This window comes from Rhinopithecus bieti, unplaced genomic scaffold (assembly GCF_001698545.2).
Source record: "Rhinopithecus bieti isolate Rb0 unplaced genomic scaffold, ASM169854v2 scaffold_19861, whole genome shotgun sequence".
NCBI lineage: Eukaryota > Metazoa > Chordata > Mammalia > Primates > Cercopithecidae > Rhinopithecus > Rhinopithecus bieti.
Window position 1 is genome coordinate 1,262,671 of NW_016809659.1, and position 24,978 is coordinate 1,287,648.

At 37.6% G+C, this 24,978-nt stretch overlaps 1 protein-coding gene across 8 annotated transcripts in view; it reads left to right on the forward strand.

Moving 5' to 3' along the window:
• The window catches only part of HDAC9 (histone deacetylase 9), a 941,976-nt gene that overhangs the window by 703,077 nt on the left and 213,921 nt on the right, over positions 1–24,978 (forward strand). For all 8 annotated transcript variants that reach the window (XM_017890061.1, XM_017890068.1, XM_017890066.1 and 5 more), the window contains one exon: positions 3,585–3,634. In XM_017890061.1, the coding sequence (XP_017745550.1) occupies positions 3,585–3,634 (50 nt within the window). The remainder of the gene's footprint in view (positions 1–3,584; positions 3,635–24,978) is intronic.

Here is a 24,978-nt window from a genome sequence, read left to right on the forward strand (position 1 = left end):
AATCTAAACATATATGCTCATTTTTTTCTTCTATTTTAGAAACCAGTCTCTGTACATGCAGATGCTTTACATAAAATACTTCTTTTGCTGCAAATATTGTATAATAAATGTTCTTATTTTAACATGAATCAATAATCCTACCCAACTAACCAAAAAGATGAAGTAAACCAGACATTTTAATTGTCATGATTTTATGAGGTCATAATACTCAAGCATTCAAAAATAGGGGACTGTGTCCATGTCATTATTTTTTAATTGAGTTAAGAAAAAACAAGTACAAAACCAACCCACTTTTTAAAAATCTCTGGTCCTAAAGTATAAATCAACCTTCCAACTTTATTGGAACAGGCTGGGCTTGATCAAATTGTGAATATAAACACACATTTGATAGTTGAGAGGTGCTCTAAGCAACCATTGTTCCACATTTTAAGAGAAAAGACATATTTATAAGATAAATGAAGTTTAAACTTTTGCAACATCAAACTTTTATTTATAAAACATGGCTTTTTTTTTTTTTTTTCAAGAAATTTGGCACTTTTGAGCAAACCTAATTTTGTAAAACATTTGATGGGTGTATCATTTTAAAATTTGATGATTTAAAATGAATTTCCACATATAATTTTAACTTGGACAAAGGTTCCTTTCATGTATGTAGGTGATGAAAGCAGCAAGTACCTATGATTCAATTTTTAAAATTGTAATCTAAATAAATTAGCCATTTATCTCATTAATTTTGAACATTTGATGTGAAGTAATATTCCTACAGTTGATAATCTTAAAGTTAGCATTCTATACATGTGTGGAGTTTCATATACAGTTCTCAGCGATCATTGCAACAATTTCAATATTGTGTGTGGGCTACATGAGTACACAGAAACAGGGATGTTGCATTCTATCAGGTCTTAAGGTCGAGCACTAAATTCAACTGCGTCAACACTTCAAAACTACTTCTCTTTCCCTAGTGTATCCAAAAGTTTATCTAATTTTTCTCAATCTCAGTTCAAAGTGAATAATTCTATTCTTTTAAAAGGTTAACTTTTAATACTTTTTTTGCTTTTTGTGAAATTTGGATTCTTGTGGGTTTTTGTTTGTTTGTTTGTATCTGGAAGACCAGGTTGAAGCAGCCGTATGTGAATGTATAGAAATTCATAATCATCAAGATGTTTTCTCTCTTTTTATCCACTCGTTTCACTTCCATATATCCTACTACTTCCCCCAGTTCCTCCCAACACAGATGGGAGATGTCTTTTCTGAGTTAAATTAATGCTATTTCCCTTGATAGTTGTGTTCTAGAGTTAGGAGGAAAGGTTTAAATAAAACTTCAGTATGACCAGACCTATCCGTCTTTGTATCTTGAAAGACATCTATAGATGATAAAATAATTGGATGTGAAAACGAACATCATTTATCTCTTTAAATACTCTAGACCCTGTAAGGTGACATTGAAAAGGCATTCTCTCCAATTATTTCTGGCGCAAGGTTTTCCTTAGCATTAATATTCCTGTCGCTATTATAACCAGTTTCCAGTTGTCTTGTGGCTAGCCAAATTTCAGTGCATTGATAAGACAATATAATTAAAAATAAATCCAGTCAGTTTGGTGAAATAAAAGTTTCTCGCCCATTTCTAAATTTAAAGTATCAATTATATGCCTGTTTTGTATTATGTAAACATTCGCGTAAGTAGTTATTAAATAATAGTATTAAATAAATAAATCCTAAGGATAGTTATTTTGCTAATTCTCTTGGGGGTTAATAATTTTTTTAAATTACTCTTAAAAACTAATTTATTGGCTGGGCACAGTGGCTCATGCCTGTAATCCCAGCACTTTGGGAGGCCGAGACAGGTGGATCACGAGGTCAGGAGATGGAGACCAGCCTGGCAAACATGGTGAAACCCCTTCTCTCCTGAAAATACAAAAATTAGCCAGGCGTGGTGACGTGCATCTATAGTCCCAGCTAATGGGAGGCTGAGGCAGAAGAATCGCTTGAACCTGGGAGGTGGAGTTTGCAGTGAGCCAAGATCTCACCACTGTACTCTAGCCTGGGCAACAGAGCGAGACTCCATCTCAAAAAAAAAAAAAATTTACTTACTATGTTATGATATTATCTTCATTCCTGTTTGTTGACTATGAAGAATTCAGAAACTAAAATGTACATATATATTTTAATTTCACACGTGACATATGAATATACTCTTGCAAAATATTCAACGATACAGATATATTTTTGTTAGAAACAACAACATAAGAAAACTTTACTCCTCCCCAGAAATTTTCATGTGCCTTTTACTGGTGCTAATATTGCAGTTTTAATATTATTTTATGATTTTTATTATTATTTTAAATTCTGTTGATGTCTCATCTTTTGTAAAATAAAGATCTCTCTTTATAACTAGATGGCTTCATTTGCACATAAATTTTCTTTATCATTTTCATATTATAGTAATTGCATTTAAAAAACCAACTCATATGATTTATTGTTTTCAAAACAAACTCTCTTCTGTGACAGTAAAAGCTATTTAGACTTTTACTGACATGGCATATGAATCCTACTACAAACCTGTTTTCAATTTTAATTTCTCATTTCATTGACCATCAATAGAACAAATGAATGGGATAGGTGAATTGGAAATTTGTATCTATTCTACCACTGAACTGCTGAGTGACATGCTGAAGGCCCTTCAGAACCACTTGACTATGAAATAGAAATGTTCACTGCCTTTCCCCGTGATTACTCCACAGGCAGATTTTAATGTTGAAGATTTAGTAGCAGTTACTACTGTTTTTCTCTATTCATGTAGTAGATAATGTAGAAAATAAAAGTACAGGTAAACAAAATAATTACTAAAAATCCCGTGAAACACCAGTTCTAAGAGATACTCACAGTTCAGTTTTGGGCATATATTTTTAAAGAAGATATTTCATATGGATATTGATGTTGTATAGATCCCCAAATGGGATTATCTGTCATAGTGTACTGTTTAAAAAATTGTGGATGTTAGAAGTGGCTTATGGTGTACTTGGCCTCAGCTCTATCTTAAAGTTGATACAGCTACTTATAAGCAGCCATACATAGCTGTGTCTTAAGTAGAAATTAGGAATAAGTCTGTACATTTGAGAAGATAGTTTAATATTTGAAATATTTTTAAAATGACAGTATATGGTGGCATAAACCTTGTAGCTCAAAACATCCCATTAAATGAATATACTCAGTGAATAGCTGAATTAGTTACCATAAATTTAAAAAATTGTAGTGTATAATACAGACATGTAGGCCAACTTAAAAAAAAAATCTTGTGACCCAAATCTCATGAGCATGTGTTTATTCTTGTGGGGCAACAGACTCTACATGCAATAATATTTATATTGATTTGTTTTCAGTTCTTATTTTTGTATACAGATAGGCAGAACAATGATATTCTGAAAATTGACTGTATTGAGTAATTGGTCTGAAGTTCTATTAATTTAATTTTGCATCAAGTGATAAATACCATTTGACATATGGTTATGTGTTAATAAACACTAACATTTTAAGAACTATATAACCCCAATTTATATATTTTTTTATGTCCTCTTACTCTATAGGTGATGACTCTCAAAAGTTTTTTTCCTCATTACCTTGTGGTGGACTTGGGGTAAGTACGAGTTGGTTTACTGCCTTTAAATAACATAAAATTACAAAAAAAAAAATCTTTTTTGATTTATCTATTCAGTTATGTATGAGGTTATTTCTCAGTAAAGGTTATGCTAGACTTCAGGACTGCCTATATAATTTGCAGAGCCAAGTGCCAAATAAAAACATGGCAGCCCTTGTTAAAAAAAAAAATTCTTAAGAATTTCAAGATGGTGGCAATACAGAATTAAACCAAGAGCAAGGCCCTTTTAACTGTAAGTTCCCATGTGACTGCACAGGTCACCCACTCATGAAGCCAGCTTTGCTAGGCCTTTATATAGCTGGAGAAAAGGTGCTACAAGAGGGTTTAACAGTTTTGCAGCTGAATTCCATTTTCACTAGAATCACATTGAGTATGCACATGCATTATATTCCTGGTGAAAATGGCATAGACATCACAAAGTGCTTTGCATTATGGGACATTTTTTGTGTGAACCCTTTGGGGACATTTTTATCTTCAATAATTAAGGTAAGCATTTTGACTCAACATATTTAGACCACATTTCAAGGACAAATTTGTTAGAACCCAGCAACATATGAAGAAAAATGTCTACATTTTTGTAGATGACTAGAACATACCCTATAACCTGAAATCTGTTTAAAGTTAACCCTTACCAGTGACAAACCATCATCCTGTAGAACTAAGTGTGATGTTAGAACAACATAATTCTAGGCAAAATTTTCAAACACTAAGGTATTTAAGTCAATTAAATTGACTTGATGTTGAAGGGAAAGAACAAAACTAGTCACATGTATATCATGTTTTAAACAATTGTTTTGCTAGAACTAAATTTGATGCAAAGAAATCTCGAATATTTTCAGCTTATTCTATCATTTTGATGATGCCAGATTTAGTGAGTTGTAGCCTTTTATTCCTTTGTCTATGATTCTGCTGGTTCTGGAAAACAGTATGGTAGCTATATCCATTTGCCTCTGTGTGGACTTTACAGTTTGCCAACCAACTGAGTCCCAAAACAACCTTGTGAAATAGTCATTGTTATTAACACCATTTTGCAGATGAGAAAGTGAAGGCTGGGAGAAGCTAAGTTATTTTCCTGAAGTCACACAGTAAAGGGTAAAAAGCTGAAAGTATGGGGGTGATGTACACATCCTTGTCGAGGAGTTCCAAAAGAGCTTTCTAGACACTTGCATGGCTTTCATCTTCAACAAACTAGCCTCAGCTTCCCCCTCCTCCCTCTGGGTCAGCAGTGCAGCAGTGTGGCTGATGTGGTATAACCCCTTTGTGACAGCTCACCAGTGACTTTTGCTTTTTGACCACCAGCATAGGACAGTCATCATCCCACATTAATCCTTGCTCATTTTTAGCCAACCTCCTGTGGAGCTGGGAGCTTGCAAAATCATTTTGGAAAGCGGAGGATAAGCTGACTTTTGAAATGGGTTTCACTGGCTTTGTGCTTATTTTCAACATCTCAAATGGCTGTTTTATGAGAATGGCTGCCTACCTGTAAAAGGGGCAAAAAATGAAACAAACCTAATGACTATTTAATGGGAACAGCTAAGTGGAGGAAATCAAAGCTATTAAAAGGGTGGCAGCCATCAAACCCCACTCATTTAGAAGTATAGATGATCCCCAAGTTATGATGGTTCCATTTATGATTTTTTGATTTTATGACAGTGCAAAAGTGATATGCATTTAGTAGAAACCATACTTTGAATATACAGTCATTCTATTTTTCACTTTCAGTACAGTACTCAATAAACTACATGAGATGTTTAACACTTTATTATAAAATAGGCTTTGTGTTAGATGCTTTTGCCAAACTGTAGGCTAACGTAAGTGTTTGACATGAATAAGTTAGGCTAGGCTAAGCCATGATGTTTGCTAGGTTAGGTGTATTAAATTCTTCTCTGACTTAGGACATTTTCAAATTTCAATGTGTTTATCAGGACTCCATCATAAGTCAAAGAGCATCTGTATATTTAATATGACCCAGGACTGAATTGAGGCCATTCCCCAGGACTCACCTCCCAAATCTGACCTGGGATGTGCTTTTAATTCACTATCCCTTCAATGTGAAGTTCCTCTACTCAACCGCTCTAAACCCAAATTGACTTCTTATTTCTCACCTAGAACTGCTTTAGTAAACTCTTCAAAATGACCAAGGAATGAATATTGGCTGCTTCCTCTGGACCAGTATATTAAACATAATGCACAGTGCACAGTGTGGGTCATAGAGTAAGTCCTTAGTAATGTCCCCAGAGCTGACCTCACCTGGATGGTGGCAGCAGTGGTGGTGGATAAATCTGGGGGTAGGCCGGCAGAGGCAGAAGAAGGAGCCCTGCATTGTTAGTTTGACTCTTATCAGTGCTGGAGAAGGTTGGAGAAGAGGTGATGCTTATGTAGGTCAGGGTGGGTGTGAATGTGTGTGTGTGTGCATGTGTGTGTGTGTGCAAGTTTGCACTTGCTGATGCTCTTGTGAACTAGTTTGACTCAGCATTTTTGTTTACAGGAATGAAATAGTTTTCTTAGCCTTTCAAAAGCCATCTTGCCTTCTCAGATTTTTGGTTTTGGTACAAGTCCTAGGAGAAACCCTGGGTCCTCTGGATTTAAGCCAGTCTAAATTTTCGCCTCCAGGACAATCCCAGACAGATTAGCTATACAAAAGATCCCCAGTATGATCTCAGAGGGCCCCAACTTGGCAACATGGGAGCACCCTAGAGATTTTGGAAATTACTGAAATGACTTTTGTCTTAAGACACGGTTCTGTCTCAAATTACCTAAGATTGACCTGATGGTTTCCATTCTGAAATACTCAGTGATCCCCAATTGTTAAAGTAACCTCCAGTTCCTTAGAATATATAACTTCATTCTAAGGGGGTTTAATATACACCTACAGAATACTGATGGGTTAATTGGCTTTTGAGGACACTACCTGGGACATTATGAAATCAGAACATCTCTACTTCTCATTAAAATTCCCCCTAAACTTGCACATGGTAATTTAGTGTTGGTCAAGCAGCTCAGTGGATGAACGATATTGAAGGTGCTGTGAAATGTGCTCTCCAGAATTGCATTTCGAGCAACAATGTCAAGGTTTCTGAATTCCTTTGTGTTTGCTTTTCATTTTGTTCAGTTATTATGGCATGACTCATTTCTTATTACTGTGTGATTGCACTGCAAGAAAATGCACCAGTTGAAACGAACATTTGACCAAATCCCAGGCCTTGGTCATTGTGTAGTAAAATAGATAATTAAGGGACTCTGAAAACAAGAGCCAGTGCAGGATCATTTCAGTTCTCCCTCCTCAGGGTATATCACTAAAAATAGTGATCATTTGCCTGGCCATCTGACCTGCTGCTGTGTGAAGAAATCTTGAAGTCATTTCTCAGCCTCATTTTCCCCTCTTCACTTGATAGGCCACAGAAAAACCCACAAAAGCAAGGACGAGCAGGCTTTTATGATAATGTCGTCATCAGCTCCCAGCTTCAAACGCTTCTGCGGCTTTTGAGTTGTCATTTATAACTTGGAACTGAATCGACCCATAATTCCCCTGATACACTTAGAGAAATTGATAACAGACTCTGCGCTTCTTTTATGGCTCAGAGGAGGCAACTCCAATCACATCACTATTGGCAGGCAATATTATTTTTTGACATGGTTGTAAAAGTATAAAGGGGCTTATGGCATTTGTTTAGATGAGGAATGGGCTCTCAAGCTGTGCTGGGGTTTACAGGACCAGATCAGTGAGAAGCAAAGGGAATATGATGTTTGCAAACAGGATATGATTTTATATAAGTTTGGGTTTCATGCTCTGTTCCCTGGGGAAAGCCCTGCAGACAGCAGAGAATTCCACTTTTATCCTACAGCAGACAAGCTCCCAGAGCCAAAAAGCAGAAAAATAAACGTGGTCAATGGGCAGTGTCAGACCCTTGATTGGAAGAGGAGGAGCTGTGGACGAGGGAGCACAATCCCCTAAGAAGAATGAGGATTTGCAGGGCATGGGCAGAACTGGGACCTGCCCTAAGTGGTTGAAGATATGCAAAAAGAAGCTCTAAAAGGTTTAGCGAAGGCACCTTCTCCGGCGGCAACTCAGTCAATCTGTGAACACAAAGCTAGCTTTTTATTCCAACTATTACTCTGTTCATATTCTGTTTGATTACACCTAGATCTGACACACTTCAGAACATCATTTTCGTGACTGGGGAAGGGGAGATGGGGAGAAGGATTAGGTGATTGTGAGAGGGTGGTAATTTAAGGCCCATTTGAATTGCCCTGAGGTTTTCTGCAAACATTTCAGTTGTATACCAACTATACTCACTATGCGAGAGGCAGATTTGGATGAAATGTCTTAAATTTTCTTTTATCTTGTCAGAATTAAAATGTAAGCTCTCCCTTCTCATTTATAAATGTATAGATATATGTGTGTATATACATATATATACACACACAAGAAATATTGCATATATATACACACACATAATCAGGGGAAAATTGTATTTTATACCACGTGTATATCTTCATATTATTTTTCTAATTATTACACCACATTGGTTTTTCACATTTATTCTTCCCAGTACCAGTAAACAATATTCTAGTGGCCAGCCCTACAAAGAGCTGCTCTGGTGTTTCCCTCTCTATTATAATACTAGGAAATGGCTTTTGTTTTATGACCAAATTTATGGACATATAGTTAAACTTCATGTGACAAAACTTAGTTAATAATGCATTTTACTGCTGTGATTTAGGATGGTCATCTTTGAAATAGAACCGATATTTTCAAAGCCATAATGTGTGCCATCAGATGAGGCATGAAGGGCAGGAAGAGTAAGATAAGGCTTGTTGTCGATGACTAGACAAGGTGCAGCATGCAAAAACCAATGAGATAAGACCACTGCTCTCAATCTCAATTGCTCACAGCCTGGCCATTGGGCTGGTTTAGAAAAAGGCTAAGCTATGAGAGCACAGAGAAGGAAGCTTTTAAAACAGCAAAGAAAGAAGAGGGGTATGAAAATTACTCAAGCAGTTATAAGCTAAATCTTCAAGAAGAGTTAGTAATAAATGTGTGTGAGTTGTGTGTTGGGGGTGGTATGAGTACAGGGTCGTGGGAGGCAGCCAGGCATTGACTGTTGAGGCAATAGAACACACCACATTTTTGACAATTGCACCAAGCTGTTGCCAATTAGTAGAGATTTTTTTTCTTCCAAAAAAGGAGGGAAAACCCCACCTTCTGTTTATGCCAAAACTTTGCATATTCCTGAGGTTTTGATATTGACTCAGTAACCTCTTTCTTCATATGTTATTTCCACCCAATTATCCTGAGCAAGCACAATGCCTTTTGTTACATCAGCAGAAAGAGGAGGGGATAGCATCTGTTTCTCACATGCAGTAATCAGGCTAATGTTGACTTCCCTCCTATTAATGTTCAACTCAAACCTGGCTTGCAATCAGTACTTCATTTCCTCCACTATTGCTATCAAAGAGGTATCACAAACTTTTTCCCTCCAGCACAATAAAAGGATCCACCCTGATTTGGAATCTCTCTTTTTTTGCATCTCCTCTTCCTAATTGTATTTGGATTTTCATCAGTTTCAGACTTGATGCAATTGATACTAGCAAGAATACCCCATGGCACCTGGCAAAATTAAAACTGATAAACCACCTTAATGAAACTGAGAATTTAGTTTCATGCTGAAAATTCTATAAAAAGATTGTGTTGCCTCAGACTTGGAAAAAATTGTATGAAATATTATTAAAATCAGGGAATTCCTTCTAAATTGCAAAGGAAGTTTCCAGTATTGCATAGATTATGCTAATTGTGTATACTCAATAACAGTTGTCGGGATGTAGACAACACTCCCTACAGAGACATGCATGTATACATTACTCTGCATATGGGACAAAATGTGAAAATGTATAGAATCATTAAGCATTCAATGCCCATTGCAGAAAAGAAGAAAATGAGAGAAGAAAACCTTAATTTTCTCCTTAAGTCACTTAGTTGCAGCATCTCATCTGTGATTAAATTCTTTCAGTTGCTTTGACATTACGGCTAAGTACAACAAGATGCATTTTGAAATAAGAATACTTCATTTTCTTGTTTAAAGTAAACATGAATATCACAAAGCTGTTAAAATTCTTCTGTTGCCAAAATGAGAAGTTAAAAAAATGCCATCATCAAAGATTTATGTGTGTTTTTTACATTACTGGGGCCGTAAGACCTATTTTTATTAAAAAAATGTATATACACATACACACACACATGTATAAAAGCAACTATGTCTACCAAAGTAATGTCAATAACAGAGAGGAAGAAAACGATTGTGAACATCGAGACAAGAAGAAATTGAGCCTTAGGCTCTGTAGTTGCTGAAGGTAAACGGATTTGACGAACTTTAAATTTCTATCTAACTTAGAAGATCTATGGCTCGATTAAATAAAAACTGAGAAAGTAAAACATACTTGAATAAATTTGAAAATATGATCATCTACTGATTGCTACTTCTGACTGCCAAGGAGACGTAAGGCTTAGATCAAATGAAAATTTAGAGTAGACAAAGGAAAGGGGACTACCTAAAAAAAAAAAAAGAATACTTGTAACAGCCTGAAATGCAGCTACATTCAGGCCCACCTAAGCTTTTCATTTTAATGTGAAGTAACAGCATTTGTATTTTTCATCTGTCATATTTCCACTCTGAATAGTTAGTTCAGATCTAGATATTAACCTCCGTAACAAACTAATATCCAATAAGTAAAACTTATGTGTCATTATTGGATTTGTCTTTGTGAAGTGTTTTAACCACAAATTTAGTAAAGCATCACTTCTAAACTTTCATTAATGGAGAACAATAGTGTTTTTTCAACATTCAAAACCAAAATAAATCAGCTCACTGAATACTTGAGCCATAAGCAGGTAGTTTACAGTGGAATCCCCAGGATTTAATCATTCCCCAACTTAAGAAAAACCCATAGCTTCTGAGTTTTAGACTAGCAGTGTCATTATTGCAAGAGTGTCTTAACTTTAAATATAAAATAATAAGTAAAATAAAGGAATTAAATGACTAAGCAGTGATTCTCTTAGCAATAGAGCATGCATTGAGTCATTGTTTCTATGAAGACTGATAAGATTATTAAAGGACTAATATATTTGATATTTATATGCACCTGGAATCATTTGGTAAATTTATTCTGTTATATTCCAAATAATATGATTTATATCATCTCTAATTGATATTTACTGTAGATACAAACAGACATTCCTTGGAAACATTGCAGATTCAGTTCCAGAGCAACACAGTAAAACAAATAGCACAATAAAGTGAGTCACACCAATGTTTTGTTTCTCAGTGCATACTAAACTTATGTTTACACTATCCTGTAGTCTATTAAGTGTACGATAGCATTATATCTTTAAAAATGTACGTAATTTTAAAACTAGGTTAAAAAATGTTAATGATCATGTGAGCCTTCAGTGAGTGGTAATCTTTTTGCATGTGCAGGGTTTTGCTTCAACGTTGAGGGCCTTACTCTGGATAAAGCTTTGGCTTAAGGGAATGTGGTTGGGTTGATCTTCTGTCTAGACCACTCAAACTTTCTGCATATCAGCAGTAAGCCTGTTTCACTTTCTTAGTATTTGTGTGTTCACTGCAGTAGCGCTTTTAGTTTCCTTTAAAAACTTTTCCTTTGCATTCACAACTTGGCTACCTGTTCGGCACAACAGGTCTGATTTTTGACCTTCTCAGCTGTCAACATGCCTTCCTCACTAAGCTTAACCATTTCTAGCTTTTGACTGAGAGTAAGAGACGTGCAACTCTTCCTTTTACTTGAAGACTTAGAGGCTATCATAGGGTTATTAACTTGTCTAATTTCAATATTCTTGAATATTAGGGAATAGGGAGGCCTGAGAAAGAAGAGATGGAGGAAAGACTAATTGGTGGGGCAGAAATCACACAGAACCTTTATCAATTAAGTTCACTATCTTATATGGGCATGATTCATGATGACCCCAAACAATTACAATAGTAATATCAAAGATGACTGATCACAGATGGGCATAAAAATAAAATAATGATGAAAAACTTTTGAAATAGTGCATGAAATACCAAAATGTGACACAGAGACAGGAAGTGAGTACGTGCTGCTGGAAAAATGATGCCCATAGACTTGCTCAATTTGGAGTTGCCACAAACCTTCAATTTGTAAAAAATCAAAGTATCTGAAAAGTGTAACAAAGTGAGGCACAGTAAAATGAGCTGTGCCTGTATAGATCCTCCTGACGATCTGTAAGCACCTCTCAAAATGACTTGTTTCATTTTGAAATGTGACCATTTAAGAAATAAAAACCAAGGCCTACAAGTAGTGAAATTCTTTGCAACTAAATCAATTGCTTTTCTCTCCTTAATCTATTGCCTCTTTTTAAAGACAATATACCATCCTTTCATTCATTGTTAAATAAACATGTAGTGTCCCATGTGCCAAGTATGTACCGTCCTATGTGCTAAGTATAAAGCAACATGTAGACTCACATTTTTTTCTTATGTTGTGTGGTGTTTTTTTATCCTTTTCAATTCCCACTCGTATATCTTATCATACTTATCACTTAGACTCTGCGTTGATTTTCTTCTATTCGTGTTTGTCAACTCTGGTGGGAATGGCCTGGGAGTTCATAGGAATAAAGAGAGAAGATAATCAGAATATCCAGACTCAGTTGAACAAGACTAAAATTCAGTTATCTAATGAAATATTTCTAAAGATGACCTTCTTGTCTCAGCTTTCTTTGATGGAGGCATCCAATTTATTTTGTTTGTTTAAGACAGGGTCTCGCTCTGTTGCTTGGGCGGGAGTGCAGTGGCACAATCACAGCTCATTGCAGCCTCAACCTCCTGGGCTCCAGAGATCCTCCTGCTTCAGCTTCATTACAAGCTAGGACTACAGGCACACACCACCACATTCAGCTATCTTTTTTTCTTTTTTCTTTTGTAGAGATATGGTCTCACTGTGTTGCTCTGGCTAGTCTCAAACTCCTTGCTTCAAGCAATCCTGCCACCTTGGCCTCCCAAACTGCTAGAATTACAGGCCTAAGCCACTGTGCCTGGCAAATTCTCATTCCAAGAGCTAGGAAGTGCAGTATCCAGCATCAGTCCACAACTCCATTAATAGCAAATGTGGAAGAAATTCAAAGACCAATGCTCACTGGTACAGACGATTCTCTGTGCTTCTGAACTTCCTATACTCACAATTTCCAATGGTTTTCACAACTTGGGGCAGAATTCATTTGCTCACTTATTTAGTAATTTATTTATACAGCAAATGGTTATTGAATGCTTATTGTGTGCCAGGACCCGCAGATACAGTATTGAACAAAACAGAAGATGTTTTATCCTACCGGAACTTATATTCCAGTTGGGGAGACAATTAAGCAAGAATGAATGACTTTAAATATATGTGCATGTATGTGATGCTGGTGAATGCTATAGAGAAAGGAAGCAAGGAAGGGGTGTGGAGTCTTGCAGGGTTGGGGAAGAGAACTAGTGGTTAACGGGAAGTGTTGCCTTTTGGATACTGGAATAGACTGGTGAGGGGTGACCTGGGAGTCCTGGTTTCTTGTGGTGACTGACCTAAAGAGGGGTACAGAGAATAATGAGATCCATACTGAGGGTGCAAAGCTGAGTGGTAGGGAAGCAAGGAAAGTTCAGGAGGTGGGGAAGAGGCATACCCAAACTGCTCAGAGTTTGGGGACCCCATCTCACTCTCACTGGTGAAGATGTGGACATATAGAGGTACGGTTGTTCTATTCAGAACACATAGAGCTTCTGGTCTTCCTTCTAACAACTGAATTGAGGTGTGGCAATAGGTGATGAGGGGGCAAGTTGAATTTCTAGGCACACCCTGAGATCCTGACATTTCTCTTCAGTGCTGGCTATGGAGGTATGGAGAAGGTTGGGGGTGGGGACACACTTATCCAGGCACTCAAAGATTTGGGACTCAATAGCAGGTGCCGGACTGTACGATATCTCTCTGGGTAGTTCTAGATATTAGCAGCACTGTGTGCTTTGGGGTTCCAAGTCCCTGGAAGGTTGCGTGGACATACTTTTCTTTTTAAATTGGGCAGCTGCAAATTATATACAGCACTCCAACACCTGCCCATTTTCAAGTCTAATAAAAATGTCCTGACGTTTGCATGACCTTTGCAAGTGGTTTTTTTTTTTTTTCCCTTGTGCATTTTAGTGTCTTCTTAAATGACATTGTCACATTGGGGCCTCAGTTGCTGTGGCTGATCCATCCTGATTTATGTCTGAACTGTGAGATTTGGGGTAACTGATTTGTTGGTCCCATTGTGTTGGTGCGTAGAATGGGCCAAATAATGATGACGTATCAATTTCCATATGCCCAATTTCCTGTTGTATGTATGTAGTGCAAGAGAGATAAAAGTCTGAATTCCAGGGTATTCTTACTATTGACAATCAGTTTCTGATCCTCAGCATCTTCAATATTAAATGAATAGAATCAATTAAAAAAAAAAAACTTGGCTAAATTTTTTAGGACCGTGCTTTAACCGTTTAAGCAAAATAATATAATTCTCGGCTTTGACCCCAGTGGTATTCAGAGGATTGACCTTAATGATGGGATTATTCATCAAGTAAAGGGACAGGTAAGGTACCATAGATTAGGTCAGGCAATAGAGAATCCTATAAAACATACCCTCCTGATTCTCACAGAACCAAGAGGGCTAATTCACAGCCTCACAGCAGAGACTAGCCATTCTTTACACAAATGTTCCAATGATAACCTGCCTCAATTTCTTTTAAACCTCAAATAATCCCAGAGGTCTTATTGCTAAAGATGCAATGAGGTTTCCTATACTACAGAAAAGGAAACAAAGGCTCAGAGAGGTGAGTAACTTTTCAGGTCACAGAATTAGTAGGCTGTGGAGTAAAGAGGGCCTGATTCCCAAGCTTTTAACCGTAATACTATGCACACACAGCACAACTCACCATAATTTCAACCTCATATGATTGTCAACACTCCTTTCCCAAGTGAGAATAGCCCTAGCCATAAGAAAAAAACAACTGCTATTTTTGCCAAAAGCATTCTCTTTTTTATTGAAATTCCTATGAAGTATTAAATCCATGCACTCAAACATCATCAATTTTGGGTAAAAAAAAATTACACAGCTGTACACAGTATTTCAACCCTAACTAGAACACTGAAAAGTCTCTGTCCTTGGACCAAACCACTGTGGGATGAGATAGAGAGAATCTCATTTCACACACCTACTGAGTCAGAGTTAATTTTATTAAGCTGCACTCTGGAGGAATGAGGCTCTAATGTGCACTGTCCAGTGAATAAAAGGAGTGGCATATTACGAAGTACCCTTTACACAGTGTGGACATCAGATTAAATGAAGAAACAGGAGGAAAGTACTAGCATGGTATTTCTTGGCTCTGTCTCTAACTCAGTCTTGGTAGAACTGAGCGGTATTTCACTGAAATTTGTTAACAACAATAGGGACTCTCAAATTCCTTTACTGGCCACGTAACCCACAGGAATCTATATATTACTTGGTAAATCTATGAGTCCCCCGGATCTTAAGTAAGGATCCTTAGAGTCTGAAGATGTAGCCCTTTCACCAGAGCGAACATATTCCTCTCCTTATTCTTGTTACTGGCAAGTAAATAGTGAAAGGGAGATTTTTCTGAAGATAAAGAGTGACTAGAAATTGCACAGGCAAGGTCAATGAAGCTGCCAGAAAGCAGTTGATCATACCGGGAGATGGTTTGTGGTAGAGCATTAATGATCACGGCATGCCCCTTTTCTCCTCCAGCTGCCACATTAATAGTTCACGCCTTCTTTCCATATGGAATATCAGTCACAGTATTCATTCATCATATCCATGGCTTTACTTGGAATCTGAACATCTTCCCTGTAGCCGCTCTGTTTCTTTTTCATCTCACCATGACTAAAGAAGCTAAGGTGTGGGCATTATAAACTACAAGTGATCCCAAAGGAATGGGCTGTCATTCATGTCTTCCTTCCAGTGTTGAACAAAAGAGAGAAAGCATGTGGGTTCACCCACCCATTGTCATCATAAATCCATCCCAGCTCCATTTCAAGACTCTCAGGGTTTCAGTAGAACATCTAACATGAAATAAATATATACATTCAAGGAGTTGGTATGTTGTATCACAAGGGAGAAGGGAGAACACCCATTATTACAGACTCAGAGCTGATTGAAAAAGAATGCAATAAAGAATATCAGAGGTTCTCAGACCAGAATGATGATTCTCATTGTTATCCCACAGGAGGAGAAAAGGGACAGTCACTCAGAGTTAGAGAGGGCTCTAGAAGTTTCGAAGTGTTGACACCTAAGTGTCCACAAAAGTGCTCAGAATAGTTTTATGATTTTAGGAGAAGTATCCTTCTGCCCAGTCCGAATCTGAGAAACCAGCAATGCAAAGGCTATGTTAATTATTATTTCACTTATCTGAGACTCGGTTTCTTTATCTATGAAATAGGGCTAAGCAAGGCTCCCACATGGCATTATTGTGAGGATCAAATGTGAGAATGTAGGTTATCACTGGCAACTATATATGGAAATGAGCACTTCGCCACCCTGTGGGATCACTTTGAGTAGATTCGGGTCTGCAGAGGGTAAACAGACTCCCTGATTTAAAGGTTCTCGAAAGCCCTGCAACCCTGAGGTCTCACCTGGCCTATCTATCCAACTAATGGTCTACCATTAGAATCAAGGCACTGCAGGAAGACTAATAAAGGGAGGGAGGACATTGTTTTCAGAAGTCCCAGTGATTAAGCATCTAGGCAGAGAAACTTCATTTAGGAACTCCAGAATCTGGATTCAAATCTTTACATTGTCACCATTCCAAAAGTGCTTTTTCAACCCTAAAGTGCAGATTCCAATTCAGCAGGACTGAATGGGAGCTGAGATTCTGCATTTCTCATAGCACTCAGGGATGGCATTGCTGCTCATCCGTGTACCACATTTTGAGTGGTAAGATCCTATAAGACCATGAACTCACAAATCATTGAAATTACTGGGCCTCAGTTCCTTCATCTATGAAGTAAGGTGATAAATGAAATGTGATTATTGTCTTCTCTGGGGATCAAATATGTCATTACTGTGTGATAGTACTTTATCCAAATTTAAAACAGCTTTTTACAAAATTCATTTTTCTTCAGAGATCAGATAGCAGGCTCTCATTAGCTTGTCACTGGGGATCTTGTTGACTTAAGTCTTACGCAGTCTGTCTCCCTTGGGAAAATAGTGAGTGGGGAAGCTTCTGTGAGAGACAGGGGTGATGCATGACAACAGAGATCCAGGGCACTGGGGACACCACAGATGTTGCTGGATGATTCAGTGAAGAAGCAACATTGTAAGATGATGCACCAAAGGAAGCACCAAATGCTGGCAAGCAAGAGCTGGGAGGCTAAACATGGTGCTAACTGAAGACCAGAGAAGCAGTCATCACTACATTATGGATGTATTGCAGGACCCAAACAGGGATGGTGTTTGTAGTTCAGAAGTTTAGCTACAGTAAAGCCCTGCAAAGAACAGTATCACTATACGATTCTTTTGTTCTCATTCTGTTAATTCATTCCCTCGACAAAATTTGTTAAGCATCTATTATGTGTCAGACCTTGAAGACAGAGCAGTAAAGACAGACACTCATAACCCTATGCCTATGACACTTGCACTAGCTCTCATTGCCCATCATGTTCTAAAGAACATACAGGCCGGGCGCGGTGGCTCACGCCTGTAATCCCAGCACCTTGGGAGGCCGAGGCGGGCGGATCACGAGGTCAGGAGATCGAGACCATCCTGGCTAACACGGTGAAACTCCATCTCTACTAAATATGCAAAAAAATTAGCCGGGCATGGCGGCGGGCGCCTGTAGTCCCAGCCACTCAGGAGGCTGAGGCAGGAGAATGGCTTAAACCCGGGAAGCGGAGCTTGCAGTGAGCCAAGATAGCACCACTGCACTCCAGCCTGGGCGACTGAGGGAGACTCCGTCTCAAAAAAAAAAAAAAAAAAAAAAAAAAAAAAAAAAAAAAATGAATGTGCAACACAGAATATCTTTTTACAGTTCATATCTGTATTTGGCTAGCTAGGGCTATCATAATACAATACCATAGATTGGGTGGCTTAAGCAACAGGAATTAGTTTTCTCAGTCTGGAGCCTAGAAGTTCAAATGTTGGCAGATTTGATTTCTCCTAAGACCTCTCTCCTGGGTCTTCGGATGACCTTCTTCTCATTGTGTCCTCACATAGCTTTTCTCTGTTCACACACATCCCTGCTATCTCTTTCTCTTCTTGTAAGGACATCAGTCATTTTGTGTTAGGGCCCCACTCTTATGATCTCATTTAACCTTAATTATCTTTTCAAAGGGTTTATTGCTGAATACGGTCACATTGGGGTTAAGACTTCAATATATGAATTTTGAGGAAACACAAATTCAGTCCATAACGATATTAATGTGCAGGGTTGGCTTTGGTTGAAACCACAGCTCTTCATCTCATCAACTATGTAACTTTGGTCAAGTTACTTAACCTCTTTACAGCTAGGTTTACTCTTTTGTAAAGGTGACTAGTAATATATTTATAAAGCTCTCATGAGGAATAAAATAGGTAGTGTTTGTAAAGTGCTTACTGGGGTCCAGCACCTAGTAGGCGCCCCAATCTTACCCACTATGCTATTCTTTAAATACTGGCCAAAGATATTTACTTTTTGCTTTCTTTGGGCAATAGATTTGACTGTATTACTTCTTCCTGTGAATCTACTAATAAATTAGGCTTTTCTTTTTCTTGGAACCTCGCAGCTCCCACCCCTTTTCTTACCATTTCCAAAACAAAATATCTACTGGAATCGTCAGCTTTAACCCTAATTGTAAAGGATCAAGGATAGGAAAATGTTGAGCTTATCAAATACCTCTTAGGTGGGAAAAGGTAATTATTTTGTTTCCCAAAGCAAACACAAAAAGAAATTTGGCATTAGAAGATGAAATTAGGTAATTTTAAGTTACCAAATTAAGATGCTGATTCATTTAAATGATGCATTTAAAAAAAAATACGCTTTATCTGACACCGTGCAAAAGTTAAAATGATTTTTATTTTATTTTACAGTTAAGCTTTTATACAACACGGCTAAAATGGCACAGAATCAATACTGCAATGAAAAACCTCTGTTTCTTTGTTGAGTCTGCTGTCTGCCAATAGGTTTCTTGGGGCATCTGATCATTATTTAAGCTTAAACTCAATTATTCAGAAAATGCCCTGTAGCCCTAGCATCAGCATAACATAGCAGCAAGAACTTACTAAACTGCTTAGAATTGGGTGAAGAGTTTCATTTCCCAACTTTCAGGGTGAAATGTTCAAGACATCTGAGGAGGGATAGTGTACCACATTAAACATGCACAGTGCATATGAAACCTGTTCTATTAATGGGCACAATAGTATTACATTTAACTCTGGGAATATTTCCACAAGGAAGCAACGGGCTGCATTTAGATTATACAAAGGAGACTGTGCTTAAATTCCTTTTCTTCTAAGTCATTCCCTTCCCATTTTAAATACCTTCACATCCACTTTCAGGACAGGTAGCTTAATTTCTATCATGTGCGGCTTTTCAGAGCATTAGCTTTGTTTCAGGTTCCAATGATTGAGCTATGCTTGATGTGCTTGGAAAAGCCTGCAAAGACCCACATTCATTCAGGAAACTACAGTTGAACTAGATCCATATGTGGCTAGAAAACATGTAGCTTTCTGATTGGAGGTAGTTCCTGGCTTCCAGCATTATCACAGATGATTTTCGTCCTTTGATGTGCTGCTAAATAGAAAGTAATGTTAGAAACAAAATGCGGGGATTTTTTTTTTTTTCTTAGTTACCATCGTCTGAGAGCTTACTGCTTCCAGTATTGTCTTGTGCTGTGTTAAGCACTATATATGTATTGACTAATGGAATGCTAACAATAATCCTATGAGGAAGGAGTATTATCTCCATTTTTCTTAGGTCTTGGATCAGTGAATGAACTTGCCCATGTTTGAATAGTTTGCAAGTGGAACTGCTGGTTTACAAGGTCTCCAACGCTAAGGCAACAAAATAGATAAAGTGTTAATGCACTAAATGTCGATGATGTCCTTGCTTGTGCTACCACCTAAAAGAATGGGATAAAGTAGAGGAGGATTTGTCCAAAGCTTGCTTCCTTTTAATCTCTGTTTAAAAGTATATTTAAAGCCTAACAATTTCTCCAAATCCTGTGGTTATACCAGTCTATAGGTACCAAATTTTGGTGTACGACTCAGACAAATTATTGGCAGTCATTCTTTCTTGGTACAATTTATCTTGATAGGTGTAACTTATTAAAACAATTCCTAAAACATTTATAATTTGACTTCTGGCTTCACCTTTTCTTTCTATCCTTTTATCCAAATAGAACTCTTTCTTTAAACAGTTTGCAAAGAAATTCATTTCTCTATGAAGTTAATGCTTCTCAAATTATTATGTGGTAAGGGGCAAGGTTTTGTTTACTTACATTTCATTTCCTATCTGTTGTGAAGAAATACTTTTACAAGATGCAATAAATGCAAATTACTAAAAGTGAGATACAAAAGACATAGAACATAAAAACCCCAGTTATTTTTTATTAGATTCAACAGATCATGTCTGGCCTTGTCCTCAGGCGCAGGCTGGAATCCTTCAGTAACACACCTCTGTAAGAGTTAGAGGACTTCTACTCTCCCAGGGCACTGCCCTGAGAAACCTCCTTGAATTAAGCTTTGATGGTTACCACACAAGGAATCAACTCAACTAGTTCTGCTGAGACTTTTTTTTTTGCCTTTCCCGCTTTAGAATTTTCAAACTTTGCGTAAAAATAAATCACCCTGGGTAGCAGAAGTTATGCACTGCCAGGTCAGAAGCCATATTCAATACATACATAGATTTCTCTTAGCCTGACTGGGGATTTTTAAGTGAATTATTGTCAATATTTAAAGATAGAAAAATTGCATCTAAGTATACAATATTTAGGGCTACTAATAAATATCATGCTATCATTTCCTTAAGAAAAAAATTGTTTGGAACTGTGTAGCCACATTTTAGCTGGGACACAAACACTCCAGTCAACCATAGCTCCAACCAGAGAGCCTGTCCCTCATCCCCAGTTACCTGACATTATGTCCATGCCGCCATTGTGGCTTCTGGAGTCATTTGAACACATGGCTACTTCTTTAGCCCTAATCTGTACCCCTTGTGTATTTGAGTCTTTCCGAGTATTTTTTTTTTTTTTTTTTTTTTTTTTTTTTTGGTTCTTTGTCCCTGTCTGTGGACTCATGGACACTACTTGATCCCAATATGTATAAGATAATTAATCCCTTTAACACCAAGGAAATCCTGTCCTCTCCTCTCCTTTCTCTTTTCTTTTTCTTTTTTTCTTTTTCTCTTTTCTTTTTTCTTTCTTTGCTTTCATGTCTCACTGTGTTACCCAGACTGGCCTCAAACTTCTGGGCTCAAGTGATCCTCCCACCTCAGCTTTCTGAGTAGCTGGGCCTGTAGGCACACACCACCAAAAGCCAGCTCAAGAATTTGTTTTGTTTTTTTACAACCTAGTAAACATTTAAATTATTCCTGATTCAAATCCAAGAAGGCATTTTAAAAGAGAATGTTGCTGTTATTGCTCTCAGTGTGAACAATAAAAGGACAAAGGAAAACTGAAGGCCACTAGGTGCTTGCCCCAGAGGTTTGCAAAAGCACAGAGACTTCCGGATAAGAGGGAACCCAGGAAGCATCTTTATATTCTTGCAAAATCCTGAGTTGGTCATGGATTTTTATCATTTTAATTTATGTTCTTAACTCACAGTGGAATAAAGAAATGGTGTAAACAATGGTTTTGAAATATTATACCCATCTCTTGGCTGCTCAGAATCTGTTTCAAAGACAGTGAACAATTAAAAGGGTGGGTTACTCAGAATCAGTGCCCACATATTTTTCACTTAACAGAATGAATCATGGCCACTCAAAGGCAGCAGGCTTTCCATGTACTCCCAGCCTGCCACGTGTGTAGGATGAACCCAACATTCTCATGAACAGCAGTTTCTCAAAAACTTGGCTTTTAATAGTTAGCAATTTCTTGTGTGTGTGTGTGTGTGTGTGTTTTGTATAGACTCATAAATTATATGATGTTCCTGACTCTTTATTTTGCCAATGATATTATATAATTATCTCTTTTTGAAATCATTAAATAAAATTGCAGTCCTTTCCTTTGGTGTGCTAAGGAGTGGTAAGGTAAGAATGAAGCAAAGGAATGGGAAGAACTATGAAGAGTTTTTCCTGGTTCTGTCACTAACATTTGTGACACTTAAGAAACCAAGGGCAGAACAATGTTTAAAAATAAATACATAACAGCATTGATTCTGTTCAGTAGACAGAAGTATTTGGACAAATTAAGGGAAAAGACATTGATTAAGGTTATTTTTGGTTGTATACCAAATAAAAAAATGCATCATAGGATGCGTAGTGGCATTCCTGGCGTCTGTGCGCTAGAAGCCAGTAGCACATCTCCCTTACTCAGTCATGACAACAAAAAATCTCTCCAGAAAGTGCCCAATGACCTCTTAGATGCAAAATCACTTTCACTGACAATTACTGCTCTAGCATAATAGCAAACAAATCACAACACTCAGGAAAAGCTCAGCTCTTCTAGGTACCACTTGAAACATTTTATTTTAAAAAATATTTTAGCACTTTTAACAGGGTAGGGTTTCAATACCTTGAAAGAAAAAACGTTCTTGCAGGTCTTAGCTAATTTATTTAATTAAAAACTCTTTATACATATATGATTAGAATCTGTTTTCAAAATATCATTTTATTATTTATCTTACTTTTGGATTTTGATTTTACTAGCATAAAAACTACTATGGGTAAACAGCTCACACTTTTCTCAGTTCTTTTTCTACCTTCTCTAATTACTAGCTGAATTGCCTCTGAAATTCATATATAAAACTGCTTAATAATAGCATCTACATCAATGGTCACTGTAAGAATTGTTTTAGTTACTATGGGCAAAAGCTTTGCATGGTGCCTGGATCTTAGTAAATACTCAATAATTGCTAGATGATAATATTATTGTTATTGTCATTATTATTTCTAAATAAAAAGAAAATAACTTTAAAGAGTAGGGAAATATACAATAAAACTGAAAATGTGGATTGTTAAATTTTAGTTTTCAATTACTTTCTCGATGCATTTTCTGAATTGCATTCTGCTATGACTGAGTAAATAAGATCATGTTTCTGCTATTCATGTTTCCTAAGTTATGTTTAACTCAGCATGTATCCTTTTTATCCCTTATTCTGGATCACCACTAGTAAGAGAGATCGCAACATGTTATTCTTCTTTTAAATGTGAACAGCATTATGTAGTAGCTAAATTTTAATAAATAGATGTATAACTAGGGCTTTACTGGCCCTAACTCTTTAACCTCTTGCAGTTCCTCCATGCCTCCACAGAGAGAGCATCTTCCTAATTATTTTAGGAGACTCAGGTAATGCCTAATGTGAATAGTACCATATGCTTCTGAATGCAAGATGTTTTTCCCATCGCCCCTTCCTTCCTTCCGTCCTTCCTTCCTTCCTTCTTCTCTCTCGTGTACTTTTTGCTCACATACACTTTCTGTGTCCCCTGTTTCTGTCACCCCTCTTGGATATGCCTGCCTGCCTGCCTTCCTTCCTTCCTTCCTTCCTTCCTTCCTTCCTTCCTTCCTTCCTTCCTCTCTCTCATGTACTTTTTGCTCACATACACTTCCTGTGTCCCCTGTTTCTGTCACACTTCTTGGGTATGGTTTTCTTTCTTGGTTGCTTTCTTGCTTCCTTCCTTCCTTTCCTTCCTTCCCTCCTTCTTTCCTCCCTTCCTCCCTCCTTCCTTTTCTTTTTACTCGCATATCACTTTCTGTGTCCTCTGTTTCTGTTGCACCTCTTGAGTCTGGCTTTCTTTCTTTCCTTCCTTTTCTTAATTTCTTACTTTTATTCCCTCCCTCCCTCCCTCCCTTCCTTCCTTCCTTCCTTCTCTCCCTCCCTTCCCTCCCTCCCCCTCCCTTCCTTCCTTCCTTCCTTCCTTCCTTCCTCCTTCCTTCCTTCCTTCCTCCCTCCCTCCCTCCCTCCTTCCTTCTCTTTTCTTTGTTACCAGTGAGTTCTGCTGGCCCCTGCTGGTGCACATTACCAGTATTCTGGGGTCTTCACATTACCAAGTGCTCAGGATTCTCTGAGGTTGATAGAGAAACATAAAATGTGCTTCCTTCCCTCTTTTAAGATCATAATTTTTAAAATTGATACCAAAATGTTCTACTTAATTCTCATGTTTTTAGAGGGTTTAAAATGTTTTGCCTATTTTATTACTAACAATCTTCTGTGTCTCTCAACCCCTTTCTACCCTATTAAACATACAGGACTCTGGGTGTGTGGGTTGGGAGAGAATCTCAGTAAGAGACTCTGTGCTACTTTAGATTGTGCCTCCTCCTCTAATGACTAAATCTTTCTTATGGCCCAAGCTCCTGTGACTCTCACCCTAAAGCGGGATTCTGCCCTATCTCACCGAGTGTGTTTGTTTCTTCACACGGAAAGATATTTTGTGGACTAGCTTCACTTATACTTCTCAACCCCAGTTTTGGATATATGTTAGGTCCAGACTCTCCTACATATTTATAAAGTGAGTTGAACTTTGGGACACCTATTTCAAGACTGATAGATTTTAATTCTGACAATAAAACAAGGCCTCTGTGGACCTATTTCTCAGCAGACTACTAAAGCTCCCTTCATGGTTTGAACATTAGTTACATCATTGAAACATTTGAAAGTTAAAAGCATACTGTTTTTTAGAATGGCACATAAAGCAAGGCTTGGTACAGATTCCAGAGGAATCTGAAAGTAGGAATCTTTAGGTATTGCCATACTGTAAAATACAATTTAAACCTCACTAGCCCATGTGTACAGCATATCCTTAGAGACTTCTGCCCAGAGTCCTGGCTAGATTTTGCCCTCTGTCATTTGGCAAAATAAATTCCTGACCTTGGAAATAAATGGGACACAATATTTCCCATGCTCCCTCAATTGTGTGATGAATATGTTATTTCTTTTTTTCCCAATTATAGTGATTCTCTCCACAATTAATAATATATCAGCCTCTTCCAGTTTGATAACTTCCTTTCAGTTTAGAAATGCTGTATGTTCAAGATCACCTTATTATTGGACTTAACATCTTTAGGTAATTGCTTAGCCTCTCAGATTCCTTTTTGAAGATGGCATTTGGGCACCTGAGGGAGGGACGGAGACCTGAAGGGGT